This window comes from Brachionichthys hirsutus, chromosome 18 (genome assembly GCF_040956055.1).
Source record: "Brachionichthys hirsutus isolate HB-005 chromosome 18, CSIRO-AGI_Bhir_v1, whole genome shotgun sequence".
Classification (NCBI taxonomy): domain Eukaryota; kingdom Metazoa; phylum Chordata; class Actinopteri; order Lophiiformes; family Brachionichthyidae; genus Brachionichthys; species Brachionichthys hirsutus.
In genome coordinates this window covers 8,705,787-8,720,573 of record NC_090914.1, presented here as the reverse complement: position 1 = coordinate 8,720,573, position 14,787 = coordinate 8,705,787, and the positions used below count along the sequence as shown (strand labels likewise).

At 48.4% G+C, this 14,787-nt stretch overlaps 3 protein-coding genes across 3 annotated transcripts; 2 read left to right on the top strand and 1 right to left on the bottom strand.

Annotated features, from left to right (window-relative positions):
- Positions 1 to 97: 97 nt before the first annotated feature.
- afg1la (AFG1 like ATPase a) lies at positions 98 to 3,283 on the top strand. Its single transcript, XM_068752006.1, has 13 exons — positions 98 to 230; positions 572 to 762; positions 910 to 961; positions 1,032 to 1,133; positions 1,204 to 1,334; positions 1,439 to 1,538; positions 1,614 to 1,672; positions 1,755 to 1,837; positions 1,925 to 1,995; positions 2,063 to 2,163; positions 2,289 to 2,429; positions 2,508 to 2,618; positions 2,742 to 3,283. Exons 1-13 carry the CDS (start codon positions 104 to 106, stop codon positions 2,931 to 2,933), a joined length of 1,461 nt encoding a protein of 486 aa, XP_068608107.1. The 5' UTR covers positions 98 to 103; the 3' UTR covers positions 2,934 to 3,283.
- A 1,035-nt stretch (positions 3,284 to 4,318) lies between these two features.
- Positions 4,319 to 8,544, top strand: foxo3a (forkhead box O3A). Its single transcript, XM_068751791.1, has 2 exons — positions 4,319 to 4,882; positions 7,300 to 8,544. Exons 1-2 carry the CDS (start codon positions 4,319 to 4,321, stop codon positions 8,542 to 8,544), a joined length of 1,809 nt encoding a protein of 602 aa, XP_068607892.1.
- A 3,349-nt stretch (positions 8,545 to 11,893) lies between these two features.
- zbtb24 (zinc finger and BTB domain containing 24) lies at positions 11,894 to 14,413 on the bottom strand. Its single transcript, XM_068752337.1, has 6 exons — positions 13,612 to 14,413; positions 13,218 to 13,385; positions 13,057 to 13,140; positions 12,873 to 12,956; positions 12,711 to 12,792; positions 11,894 to 12,626 (listed from the first exon to the last, which is right to left on the bottom strand). Exons 1-6 carry the CDS (start codon positions 14,411 to 14,413, stop codon positions 11,894 to 11,896), a joined length of 1,953 nt encoding a protein of 650 aa, XP_068608438.1.
- Positions 14,414 to 14,787: the final 374 nt, after the last annotated feature.

The window sequence follows — 14,787 nt, the reverse complement described above, 5'->3', positions numbered from 1 at the left end:
GGATCGTGATTTGAATGAAACTACACCCCCTACTGGTACACATCAGTAAAAACTGTTTGTTTTGAGTTGGTTAATAAAGTTATTGACGGAATTTGAAGTAAAGATGGCGGCGCGCGTACCACTGTCTTTAAAGATGTCACCCTCAGCTTTACTGGGTGTAAGGTGTCTTCTAACAGAGGAATATTCATCCAGAACGTTGTTTAGATGTTTGACGGAACTCTGTAGACGAGGTGAGACCAGTTTTTGGTGAGTCACGATGATTTTAAAAGCAGCTGTTCGGTTTTGTATCGCTAATTTCTTCTGAAATGTCAAGGCAGCCATATGTTAAATTACCCAGTAAATTGCTGTGGTGTTCAGTGTACGTTAACTTGTTACCACACAATATATTTGATATTTACACAACCCTACCGTTTCGTTTTTCGGTTGTAATCTATTCTGCCAGCGGTCAAACTAGTTCTTTCTTGCTAATTTTTGGTCCCCGGCCACATCAGCTTTCTTATTATTGCAAGGTGTCTTTGAATACCTAAAATCAAGAAATCTTATTCTATCCGTTGTAAACATTTTGTTGAAGGTTACTCTGGGAAAGCCCAGGCGGTGGTGGAGAAGACCGGGTTCGGGAGCCCTTTGGATCACTACGCTGGGCTGATTAGAGACGGGTCGCTGCGGGAGGATGAGCACCAGAAAGTGGTGCTGCAGAAACTGGACCAGCTCCACAGAACACTCCGAGGATACAACAACACGCCGACGTCCATCTTCTCCAAGGTAGAGTGAAACGCCCCACAAATACACATTTATATCTTTTGATTAGGTATTATCTATTTTTTTTTTTGTTGTTGTTGGTTGTCCTTTTTATTTTGATTGGCTTATAGTTTTTGTTGATCTTTATCACCCCCTCCCCCCTTTTTCCAGTTATTCACAAAACCAAAACCTCCAAAAGGTTACTACATCTACGGCGATGTTGGTGAGAGCTTCACTGTATGCACTCTATTTCTGTTGTTTTCCTGAAACTCATCTGCTCCTTGTCATTTCAGGCACAGGAAAAACTATGGTGATGGACATGTTTTATTCTTATGTCGAGACTGAAAAGAAGAAGAGGGTCCATTTCCACGGCTTTATGTTGGACGTGCATAAAAGTGAGTGTGAAGTTTTGCTGCGGATGCAGAGTGAGACGGACCTAATTCCTGCTCCTCTTTGGCCTTCAAGGGATCCATCGGTTGAAACAGAGTATGCCAAAGAGGAAAGTGGGGAGAATGGCCAAATCCTATGACCCCATTGCTCCAATTGCTGAAGAGATCAGTGAGGAGGCCTGCCTGCTGTGCTTCGATGAGTTTCAGGTAAGGATGTTTGGGGACATTCTGAGGACTGTATCTTTGTTCTTCTAAAGTACATTTTTAAATGTACTCGTACATGTGCTTTTCTCAAGTAACATGTATTTCAGGTGACGGATATCGCTGATGCCATGATTCTCAAGCAGCTCTTTGAGAATCTGTTTCTGAATGGTGTTGTTGTTGTGGCCACTTCCAATCGTCCCCCTGAAGGTCAGTGGTGACTGGTGTAACTTATTTATAATATATTTTTGATGAGAGTTCATAAAGAAACAATCTTTTCCTCAGACTTGTATAAAAACGGGCTGCAGAGAGTCAACTTCGTGCCTTTTATTGCTGTGTTGCAGGTGAGACCAGGAGACGAGCATTTTGAATTCTTTTTGTTTTTGCTTTTAAACGCTGATGTTTTTTTCTTTTTGACTCGTGCAGAATTATTGTGAAACTCTTCGTCTGGACTCCGGGATCGATTACCGCAGAAGGAACCGACCGTCTGCTGGAAAACTCTACTTCCTGTAAGAAGTCCACGCAATGACAATAACGATCATTCTGTTTAAATGTAATGAACGTAACAATTATTCCCCTTTTACTTTTATGTGCAGCTCCAGTGAGGCCAATGCAGAAACCAGTCTGGACGAGATGTTTGACGAGTTGGCCTTTAAGCAGAATGACAGTAAGTGGGTCCCGTTCTGCTGATGGCGTCATTTAGAGCTGATGTGGATGTTGCACTGTCTCCGCAGTAACGCGACCACGAGTTCTGAATGTTAACAACAGGAAAGTGCGTCTGAACAAGGCATGTGGAACCATCGCAGACTGTACGTTTGAGGAGCTCTGTGACAGAGTGAGTCTCTCACTTCATTTATATCTCGGATCAAATCGAATCCAGTGTGAACTGGTGACATCTGGTTTGTGATTTAAGTCGTGCCCTGATCTTTATTGGATGCACGTTGTGCTCGAATGGGACAGCCTTTAGGTGCCAGCGACTACCTGGAGATGTCCCAGCTGTTTGACACCGTCTTCATTCGACGCATCCCTCTGCTGACGTTGAACAAGAAGACTCCAACCAGGCGGCTCATCACGCTTGTGGACACCTTCTACGACCATAAGGTTCTCTGCTGGCATCAACCGCAGGCATCCGGGAGTGCCAGACTTCTGCTCTTGTCTAATTACTGAATGGTGCTGCAGGTGCGGGTGGTGATTCTAGCGGATCATCCACTGGAGGACATTTTCATCCACGACGGCGATCACAGTCACGACGAGAGCCACATTCTGATGGACGATCTGGGGCTGAAAAGGGTGAGACCTCAGACTTTTTTTTTTTTGGCATCAAACGGCTGACTCCTCGTTCTTCGGGTTAAAGTGAAGCTTGATGCACGCTGAGCTGATGACTTTAAAATGACTCTGCTGTGGTTTTCCCAGGATGAAGCCAGCAATCTGTCCATCTTCACTGGCGAAGAGGAAAAGTTCGCCTTCCAGAGGACGGTATCTCGACTCACAGAGATGCAGACTGAGGAATATTGGCTGGAAGGAGACCGAAGCACAAAATGTGAGGCGCAACCTCTGGAAAGGTCGACTGCGCTACGAAACCAGCAGACTCCAGATAAACTGTAAAACGGAACCACTCCTATCCAGCACAAACCGAATGGGACTCAACAGCACATGCTGTAAAGAGAATATTTATTACGATCTTAAGGCCTTTTATTTTGATGGTGCACTTTATGGATCATTAATAATATGTACTGTATGGTGTCACGATGCGTTTAACTCGTTGTGGGCCAAATGTTTTATAACTCCATGGAAGAGCTGGGAGAAAAGTTAATGGACGTTAATCTCTACATTAAAACCCAGTATAAAGCATATCGTCTGTTATCCCAGTGGAAGCCTAAAGACTGGCAGCTGTGGTCGATGTTTTAAAGTCATCATCGATGTACCAATCAATGAAATCTGACAGTGTTTCACATATAAAGGAATTATACTGCATACTTCAGGGTACTGTCTGTTCTTGTTGAGAGTTGATGAACATTTTTGCTCATTTGCACAAATGTAATACTAAAAACAAACTAGTGTGGGAGGAGAAAGAGACATTTTCTGAAGCCGAGATTTCCAACTTGATCTGAGAAGATACTTTTTCTGTGTCCACATATTCTAAAAAAAAAAAAGAAGGGGAAAATACAAGCTTGTACTCTGACAAAATAAAAGAGTAGAAGCTTGTATTTAACGTTGCACAATTAAAAAAAATCAAATCAAATGTATATTCTGATAGTATCACTTCTGCTTTTTCTATTTACATATTTAAGTCCCAGTTGTATTATGCTGAGACTCCTACAGTAAATGTGTACACGGTGACGTCACTGGGTTCTTCATCCTGTCGCTTTAATTTGCAGTCATGGGGCAGGATCTGCCGCCCCCCGCTCCCCCTCCCTGGGCTCGGAGCGTTTGCATTACGCACAGCTGCTGCAGCGGATTGAATGAAGTGCGGGGCAGTTGGTCGCGCCGCGCTGGTGCGTTCAGGTGCCAGAGATGTGCAGCCAGGTTGCACTAGCGCCACCCCGCTTTCGAGGCGCAGCAAGCCCGGCCCTGAGGACGCGGTCTCCGCCTTGATGCTATCTGGACGATAAAGAACTTGAGAGAAGGAGGCGGTCAAGATGGCAGCTGTGCGCGGACTGATAAAGCTGATGTGGTGGCGTTAGCTCGTTTTTTTGGAATCTTTGGAATGCGCGTCGCAGGATCGCGCAACAGGACGCGCGTGGAGGAACGCTGCTGAGTCCGTGTATGTTTTGCACATTTCACGCAAATTGCAATGCATGTTGTTCGGGGTGGGGGCTGTGCGCGGGGGGAGGCTTTCTCGATGCTGGTGCTCGCTTCTGCTTGCTGCGCCCTGCGGGGGGACAGATAGACGGACGCGGGCTGGGACTGAGCCGGACGGACGTTTGCGCGTCGCGCATAGCAAATAAATTGTCTCTGCTTCCCGCATGCGTTGATGGAAACCGCTTAACATGGCCGAGCCCCCCCGCAACGAGCCCCCGCTAGACATAGACCCCGATTTCGAGCCCCAGAAACGGCCACGCTCCTGCACTTGGCCCCTTCCCCGTCCGGAGTCTGGCGCGGGCAAGCCTGCGAATGACACTGACGTCATCCCCGAAGAGGAAGATGATGATGATGATGAGGGGAGTGGCGATGCCCACAAAGCCGGTGGTGGTGCCACCAACCCCGGGGAGCCGAGTAGCATCTCCGTCTCCAAGCCCGTGGAGGTCCAACGCGGGCCTTGCAAGGAGGAGGAGGAAGAGGAGGATGAGGAGGAGGGGGAGGCCGCCGATGCGCAGACCCCCCCCGCCGCCGCCGCCGCCGCGGCTCTGAGCGGCTCTGCCTCCCAGCAGCTTCGGAAGTCCTCCGCCCGCAGGAACGCGTGGGGCAACTACTCCTACGCGGACCTCATCACGCAAGCCATCGAGAGCGCCCCCGAGAAGAGGCTGACCTTGTCCCAGATCTACGACTGGATGGTGAGGTCTGTGCCCTATTTCAAGGACAAAGGCGACAGCAACAGCTCTGCTGGCTGGAAGGTGAGCTGGTGCTGTCATCACTGCAAAGAACAGACTGTTATTATGGGATGCAGATGGTGCAGACACAGGTTTATTATAAGAAATGTGGGCCCCCCCCCCGAGTGGAGGGCATGCCTCCACCACATCCAAAACGGTCCCCTTCGTTTCAGTCAAACCTCGTCCAAAATCCAGCTGTAAAGCCGTCAGATGGTAAAGTACGTAAAAGAACGTGAGAGAATGACGAGATGTTGGGCACTAGAGGAACATTAAATGGCCGTAAAGCAGTTTCTCCTTGATCCGTATCTGCTCCAACACTTAATGAGGTTTATTCCGCTCCATCCTCCCACCAAGCTTCACGGTAATCCGCTCTGTAGCGTTTACATCATCCTCCTAACAGTTAATTTCACTTTCAAGCTGCTCACGACAGCAATGGGGGGGGGGGCTTCTTCTTCTCACCAGATCCTGCTTCTGTTTGATTTTGAAGGATTAGTTTGGCCTGGGAAAACCAATTCATCTGCCGCGGACTGAAGTCTGATGGAAGCTTTTGTAGGATTTATAGAAACGCTGGAAATAGGTTAGTAATCCAGCGGATGCAGAGGTCTGGTCCATAACTTAATCCAGTTAGTCTGATTTATTCTGTCCTCCTGCTAGTCTGCGAGATCACGTCCAACATAGTTTCAGATAAATATTTCCACCTAATTATGCCATTAATTGTATATTTCAGGCTTAAAACAAGTTTTCCTCAATGATGTCATAGTAGCAACGTTAATGGTGAACTATGCAGCAATACGTGAAGAAATAATATCTGAATACATTCTTTAGGTATTCCTATAAATAAAGAATTACTATGACTACAAATCAAGGTAGCGGAATGGTTTGAAACTTTATTAAAATATCTACATCCCTAGACATGGGTGTGTGTATAGTATGATAATGATAATGTGTGTGTGTGTGTGTGTGTGGGGGGGGGGGGGGGGGGGGGGTCGGCCCTACTCAGAAGGGCTGTTATCAGTAACCGGGGCTTATCTTGACCAGCTGACCCCGTCTGGAACTCGTCTGGATGAGCGTCAGATGTTTGACCTTAAATCCCTGATGTTGTGCTTTTGTGTGGAAGTGTGCTTTAAAATACGAGCTGTGTGTGTACCTGATTAATCTGCACACAATCAGCTGGTTGATGCTTCAGATGTAGCCCCCCCCACCCCAGAGGAAGGGGTTAATGTTTCAGAACTGCTGGCGTCAGCAGTTTTTCTGAGACACTTTCTAGCTGTGTGACACTCAGAGATCAGCCTGACTGTTGGACATGGGCACGAGACGCAGTTAAGGACTGGACCCAGTATAACACCAGAACCCAAAGCTCCAACGTGAGGATCCAGCTAGAGAGCCGGCGGCCCACGGTCTCTTCATGTGGCACCAGAATCGATCAGCTGACTCTGAATTATGTAGGTCAGTGTGAGAGACGCTCGCTGTTTCTCTCTGGATCTGGCACTGGTTAAACTGGCGTTGCTCCATTCCCCCCCCCCGCTCAGAACGAGGCTTTGCTCAAAGGGCGCTGCTATGGCTGCGTGGGGGATGGGCAGGCCGGCAGGAGTCGCTCTTTGTGATTTATCCTTTAAAAAGCTGTGTGGATCGTACCTGTGCAGCGTTCACATCATGCAGGAGGAGGAGGAGGAGGAGGAGGAGTGGTACCTGCTGCTATTCAGGAACATTTAGCACTGGAATTCCACCATTAGTTCAGTTTTGGCTCATTCAGCGAGCAGAATTTGTCTCAGATGAAAGAGCATGCAGGGTTTTTTTTTTATGTATCCAAACTGAACATATAAATCGTGCTACTTTTTTTAATTGAGTTCATTAATCTTGTAATTTTAATCGTGCAGTTATCAAGAATTGCAATTAACAGGGACAACATATTCAAGTTTAGTTTTTTTAAACGCACCCCTGGTGGGGAAGCCAAAGTGCTTCATTGGTATAAGCCTTTAACCTTTCCAGATGTTGGGTAGAAATAAACTCGTGTTAATTCAAGTTTCAGAGGATCCTACTGAATCCTGGCTCCCCTGGGCTGCAGAGTTCCTCTGTTACCGCAGTGTGACCTGCTGGGGCCCCGTTCTGGCTCCAGCTTTTTAATACTGTACATGGTTGGGAACGCCTCCAGGGAAATCCTGCACATTTTTTGGAACTGCCAGAAATAGGGCACAGTGTGAGGCGGAGTGTGTCGTAGCAGGAACTGCACGGGCAGCGTTCTTGTGTGCATTTTTTGAAGTTGGTTACTTTGTATTCATTTTCGTCAGATACAAAACTAACATTTTGATTCCCTAAAATGTTATATGGTGTTTGCTCTGTCACTCCAATGACAACGAAGGTTAAAGGTCAGCTCTGTTTGAGGCCATTAATGACAATCATCTTTCTTAAAAGCGAATTATTTTCACTTGTTCTTATTGCAGAATTCCATCCGGCACAACTTGTCCCTCCACAGCCGTTTCGTGAAAGTCCAGAATGAAGGAACTGGGAAGAGCTCCTGGTGGATGGTCAACCCGGAAGGAGGCAAAGGAGGCAAAGCCCCCCGACGGCGGGCCGTATCCATGGACAACAGCAAGTACATCAAAGGAGCCCGAGGACGGGCCACCAAGAAGAAAGCCTCGCTGCAGGCGGCTCAGGATGGCGGCTCCGAGAGCTCCTCCAGCCTCGCCAAATGGACAGGAAGTCCCACCTCCCGCAGCAGCGACGAGCTGGACGCCTGGACAGACTTCCGCTCTCGGACCAATTCTAACGCCAGCACTCTCAGCGGCCGCTTGTCCCCAATCCTGGCCAACCTGGAGCTGGATGAGGTGCCGGATGATGACGCGCCCCTCTCCCCGATGCTCTACTCCAGCCCCAGCAGCATGTCCCCCTCCACCGGCCATACGGGGCTGTCTGATCTCGCAGGGACCATGAACCTCAATGACGGGCTCTCTGACAACCTGATGGACGACCTTTTGGACAATATCAGCCTGACGGCCTCCCAGCAGCCTCCTCCCGGAGAGGAAGACATCGGCGCTGACGGTCAGGGGACCACAGTGTTTACCTTCAGCTGCTCCGGAAGCAGTCTGGGCAGCCCCTCCGGCGGCTACGGGCCCAACCCTCTTTTTAGCCCGCCGTCCATCACTAGTTTGCGCCAGTCGCCGATGCAGACCATCCAGGAGAACAAGCAGACCACCTTCTCCTGCGTCTCGCACTTCGGCGATGAACAGACCCTGCAAGATCTGCTCAGCCTGGATTCCCACGGCCACGCCAACGTCATGCTCACCCAGTCTGATCCGCTGATGTCCCAAGCTAGCGCCTCCATCGTCCTGCAAAATTCCCGCCGGAATGCCATGCTGCTCCGCAAAGACCCCACGGGCGAAGTTCAGGCCGAAAGCGTGTCGGCCCCGGACAACGGCGCCAAGCAGCCGCGCCTGAAGACTCCCAGCAAGAACGCCTCCATGCAGCTGTCGGCCCCGGACCGCTTCCCTGCCGATCTGGAACTCGACGTGTTCAACGGCAGTCTGGAGTGCGACATGGACTCCATCATCCGCAATGAGCTGATGGAAGCCGATTGCCTGGACCTCAGCTTTGATTCTCGCCTCGCCGCCGCCCAGAACACCAACAGGAGTGCAGGAAGCTTCTCCAGCTCCAAGCCAACGTCCCCTCACAGCTGGGTCCCAAGCTGAAAAAGTCCGTTTTGGGGAGTTTGGACACTGTAAATTGAGTTTCACCGTCCCGTATTGTAGAAAGAACATGTATGTAAACGTGTAATCATGTAGAGGTTTTTTTTTTCTCCCCCTCCTCCTTCCTTATTTCTCACGTGAGGCATTACATTTGGTACTGTATTCTAAGTGTCTGAGACACTGACTGGCGTCTCCACGGAAAGACAACGGCTGTGTGGCGAGAACGACCCGGGGGGGTGGGAAGTGCAGGACTTTTCATTCGACACCATTTCAAAAAAAAAAAAAAAGCATCGACTCATGTCAGTCTCAGGGAAAATCGCTAGTATAGTATCGCAAATGATACACGACACTGAAGACGAACGGTGTCTCCGCCCGGCTTGCTCTCCTCGTTCAACACGTTTGCCAAACCAGCCGTCAGAGTGGGTGACGGCCTGTTTACAGAAAAAGCTGCAGAGAATGTTGCATTATTACGCTCCAGCGGGGGATACTTGACGTTTTATCTTTCTCATTGATACAGAATCATGCACCAAATATCGATCTGTAGAGGCTAGGGTGTTATCCAGATGTGCTATCTACACTGTGTGAGTACGTATGTATGTAAAGTTTTACTTCTGTTTTGTAAGTTTGACCCTGTTTTTAGTGACTTTACTGTGAATTCTGTTCATTTACAGAGGTGCGTCACTCAAGTCTTGATAACGGGGTGTTTCCGCTGCAGGGCCCTTTCCATCGCTCCTCCCCTCCCACTTATTGCAATATTGAAAACATAGATCAATGCAGAGTTTAGGACAGAATAAATGTTTATTGAGCAGCATGATTTAGATTTATTTGACTTGCATCAGAGCTATATAGATCGATTGACCGCCCGTAGCGACTCCACAGAACTCAACTGCAGCGCTTCAGTGTTCATTTGAAGGAGTTCTTGGTGCTATAAATAAGAACATAAGCCGGGGGGGGGGGGGCTGCACATGGAGCACTAAACTTTATCAACACTAAAACAGCCGCTGAGAAAGGAGGAATGACGAGAGATGTAGAATCTTTTTTCGCCATCTGAGAAAGAAACAGTATTTTAAATATTGCCAAAATATTTCTGCATCTAAAGTGGAAATAAGAGGATAAGCAGTGTATAAATATGAAGAAGCGGTGCTGTGAGAGCAAAACAACAAATTGACATCAGCACAGTTTTTGTAGGAACATCAGGATGAATTTGTCTTTTCCATTATTTGTTTTACTCATTGGGAAAACAGAATTAGTAAATGTATTTTATTTTCCACGAGCACGTGTGTGATTTCATTCAGTGTGACATGTTGGGCCGGCGTAGCAGCACTTTTGTTTTGATGGCTTGCTCGACGTTCACTACTTTCACATCACGAACCTTGTTCATTTGGTTTTCAACGGTTCACCTTCATCACTATTGTGAACACATCTGTCCTCCAAAACAGCAGGCATGCTAACATTGTTAGCTTCTGAATGTGTCACCTGCATCAACAACAACAACGTCCAGCGCGTGACGACTCTTGGTGTTTCTCCTGTTACCATGAATTGAATACGTTTCTGGTGCAGCACCTCATATGAAAGGCTACGACTCGTCAAATTATATTTACTTATTTTAGAATTTTGTGACTATGAAGGTATTTTTTAAATCAAATTTGAATCCTATGCTCGATTAATCTCTGACCCCTGGCTTAATATTCGTCAGTTTGAGATTTGTGTTTTCACCCAGAATGGAGCGATGACAGCAATGCAGATCGTCTCCTGTCCGCCGGCTGCCTCTGAAAAGCTGACAAAGCGTCTGCCGTCCTCCAGAGTTGCCTCACAAATGTGTGTGTGTTTTTTTTTAGGTGACCCAGACGACTCATGTAAAAACAGATCGATGCACGCAGGCCTGCCGCTCTGGGAGACAGATGTGTTCCCGTTGGAGCTGGTCGCTAATTCTGAACATGGAATATCTGAACTGATGAATGACGTCTGTAATCTGACTTAAATTTAATTGGAAAATATCGTGTTCACAATAAAATCTGCACAACAGTGCTTCCAAATGTCCCTGTTTTTCATCCTAAAACACAATGATTTTTTTTGTTGTTGTCCACTTTAATTTTTGATAACGCTCACTGCCAATCATGTCTTCCTATTGCTCCTACAAAACAGAGAAACGTCACTGTAAGCTGTAATTCCACCATTCCCATCATGGTTGTATCAGAGATGGTGCGTGTAAATAAAGCTTAAAGAACCACTGACAATTGCTTTTTCTATATTACTTTTCTCTCTAGAGGAATTGGAACAGCTGCAGTCACCAAGAGGCTGATTTCCTATTGGATGATCGCATCATGAGCTAAGAACCAATCACACACTGTATCGAAGAGGAACGAGATTAAGTGCAGGTTATGGAACACGTGACGGGTGAGGTGTGTGCTGCTGAAGAACCGGTGCTCTGCATGATGTCACATTTAATACACTGCATATTACAGATAAGCATAAAAGCCCAACATTATGACATCATATTCTAGCAAAAGCAGGATTGCACTGTGACGATAGGGCCCCCTATAGGCCAGCCACTGCCCACACGATGGGCAGGAAATGGTGATTCTTCGGATGCTGTCTCCATGGTTACACCACGACAAGTCAGTCATGTGGAAGCAGAGATGAGGTAGGACTCGACGATGTGTATTTCCACAAACGTGTCCCCGTTCCTAAAGGTGTTGCTGGACGGAGGCGTCCCGTCAACTCTCAGCACTCGTGGAAGAAATAGAAGCGAGTGGATTCCCACAAAGAGCAATGCCCTCCAGGTCAGGAAGGTTATTTATAACCCTCACCTTCTGTTTGGTGTTTAACTCAAATAGCTCGGAGCAATAAATAAATCATATGAAAGCAGTTTAAATAGATCGTCTCATCTGAGGAAGCTGCATAAGCTCCTCTAACGAGAGCAACAGAGACTCCATGAGAGCAACAGAGACTCCATGTCTGCTCGGACCCGCCATCAACCCTCACACATTCCTTCTTGTAGGATCCGTCTCGCCTGCGTCTCCAGAGAGACGCTACCAGAACTCAGAACTGTGTCCCCGGGCCTTTTCGTAAATTCAACACGCCAAACAGGTTTTCTGCCATTCGACATGAGGAGTGGTTTGAGGGAAGATACTTGAATACGAGTCCCAGGTCACATTGTTCTGAAGGATTCTCCTGGTTTGGTCCTTGTGAAGAATATTTAGAGAAACGTAGCTTATATAAACTCATGATTTCTGTCGTTGATGCACGCCTGAGTGAAATAGAGGCTCCGATGAAGTGAGCCAGGAAGAACGTCTTCCTCCGTTCGTTGAGTTTAGTTCATTATCGGTCCCGGTCCAGTCCGGCCCGCGGCTCAGCTCTCCTGGTGCAGCCCGGTGGTGTACAGGTACGAGACGGTCCCCGCCTGGATCTGGAACGTCTGTCCCTGGATGTGGTGGCTGGAGATCTGCTCGCTGGTCTGGCTGCGTTTGTCCCGGTTCTCCTGAGCGACGCCCGGCGGCTGCATCACCTGGAGGGGCTGCGGGGGGCTGTGGTGCGCCTGCAGCTGCTCCAACGCCTCTTTGCTCAGAGTGATGACGTGCATCTGCTCGGGCTGCTGCCCCTCCAGCATGCTGATCGCCTGGATCTGAGGGTTCCGGTCCGCCGTGCCGCCCTGGGCAACCAGAGCCATGTTCTGCATGTTTCCCGACGACCGGGTGAGGAGGGTGAGTCTGGACTCTGCCGTCTCCCCCACGGTAGTGATGATGCTGAACTGCTGCTCCTGAGACGGCACGAAATTGATATCGTCTCCCGTCACCACCAGCTGGATCTCCTGCTCAGAGCTGGAAGGCAGCTGGTACTGCTGCAGCTGCTGGATGCTAGGCTCCTCCTCTTCCTCCTCCTGCTGCGGCGCTTGCGCTGGTGCAGCTCTCTCCTTGTTGTGAGATTTGCCGTGTGTTTTCAGACTGTCCAGGCGGGTGAAGGAGAGGCTGCAGACGGAGCAGGCGAAGGGTCTCATTCCGGAGTGGGAGGTGACGTGTCGTCGTCTGGCGCTGGGGTCCGAGAAGGATTTGTTGCAGATGCTGCAGCCGTACGGCTTCTCGCCTCTGGAGGATGTTTTGACGTGAAAATAAAGCGTAATCAGAAGGGTGCTACACAAACTAAGTGTGTTACATATGTGTTACTCCTACCTGTGAATTCTTATGTGCGTCTGCAGCGTGCTCTTGGTTGTGTAGCACTTTCCACAGATCTCACAGGTAAAAGGTTTCTCACCTGGAATATTAATGTTGGTTCATTAACTGGCAGTGATTTATCTTACTTTAAGCAGCTCACAAAATGCCCTTTGCCTTTACCTGTGTGAGTCCTCAGGTGCTTCTTCAGCTGAGCCGTGTCCATGAATTTGTGATGGCACTGAGCGCATTCTGGTAATGATTTGCCTTTTATTTTAGGGAATAAATAAAAATCACGCCGAGCGTCACGATAGCAGGTATGTCAACAATAACTAACCCAACAACAACAGGCTGGTGTGAATCTCACCCGTGTGGACTCTGGAATGGCTCTTGAGTTGCCTCTTCTGACTGAACGTCTTTCCACACTTTTCACACCTGAAGGATTTCTTCTCTGAAGATGCAGGTAAAGAGACGATTTAAGTTCTGGTAAACATACAAAGACCCAAAAGCGATAAAGTCCGGCTCTACCTTCATGGAGGTTCATGTGCTCCTGCAGTGTGTGTTTGGAGGAGAGCGCTTTGGAGCACACGGAGCACACGAAGGGCTTCTCTCCGGTGTGTATGCGCTGGTGAGCCAGCAGAGCGTGTTTCTGGGTGAAAGCTTTTCCACAGACCGAACACTGAAAAGGCTTCTCCCCTGAGAAAGAAAGACAGGTTGTGTTTTTTTTCTATTTTCTTTAACACTGAAATAGAGGAAAATCAGATTATTTGTGGGGCAGGACGGCAGGACGGGGGGGGGGACATTCTGACATCATAGTACAACCAGACGACTTAAGAATCAGTAGCATTAGCAGCAAATGCAAAGGAGGAAAAGAAAAATGACGTTTGTGAAGCTCTGCTCCAGAACGGCTCCATAATCTCACCCGTGTGGGTCCTCTGGTGAATCCTTAAGAGGAGCTGGTTTTGGAACACTTTGCTGCAGTCCTCGCATCGGGCCTCCGTGTTGGGGTATTTCCTTTTCCTGCCTTTATTCCCGAGCTCTTTTCCTTGTGCTGAGTCAGTACCCACTTTGTAGCTCCTGTATTTAACCGGAGGCCGGATTTTGCGTTTGCTGTGCCGGTGAGCTCCTGCATCGTCTTTAGGTCGCGCCGCCGCCGCCGCCGCCACCTCCTCCTCCTCCTCCTCCTGCACCTCCTCTGAGCTCCCATGCGGTCCGCTTCTCCCCTCCGGCTGAGTCGCAGCTGCGTTTTTTTTCGGTCGCCCTCTTTTGCGTCTTGATGGATCCGGTCCCTCGGCTGTGTTTGCATTCACTTCCTCTCCTCCAGTCGTCGCAGTGCGTCGTGCGAGTTCACCGAGCGCCTTCACGAGGTCGCCGACCTGCACGAGACGAGCCGTGGCCAGAAGCTGCTCTGCGGCGCTCGCCTCCACAAGCACCTGGGCGCTGTAGATGAACTCCAGCACCGCTGCAAACATCTTCGCCGCTATGCCGTCAATTGTATAGGTGGGCTGACCGGTCCGATCTCCTGCTGTGAACATGAAGGAGAAGTAGTCGCTGCTCGCCGCCAGCAGGGCTTTGTGTGCCTTGAAGTGAACATTTTCCACGACGAGGGTGATGTCGCACAGCAGCTCCCTTTGCCTGAGTTTGTTGAATTTGCTCAGGATGCTCTGCTTGTGGGAATCGGAATGAAGAGCCACGAGTGACGACGTTCTTGCTGTTGAAGTCATCGTTCCTGTGGAACAGAATGAAAAGCAGTGTTAAATGATGCAAGGGACAGAAACATCTTGTATTAAAGCACTTTGATCCATCTATTCTGATGAAATGTCATAGAGGGTTGCACCTCAGGGCTAAACCCTGGTCACTTTTCTTCAACATTATGATATGATGTTAGTAATACATTGGCAACTTCAAAATACCCACAAAAAACCCCAAAACAAAACGCAGGCATGGGGAAATGATGTTGTTCCACTAATATGTCCAATCGGTTCAAGATCCTAATCATAATCATAATCCAGTAGATTAAGTTACTATATATGAAGTAAGTATCTGAGAAAGGTAAGAAATTATTTATTTTTACACCAAATATGGAAAATGAGGTTTT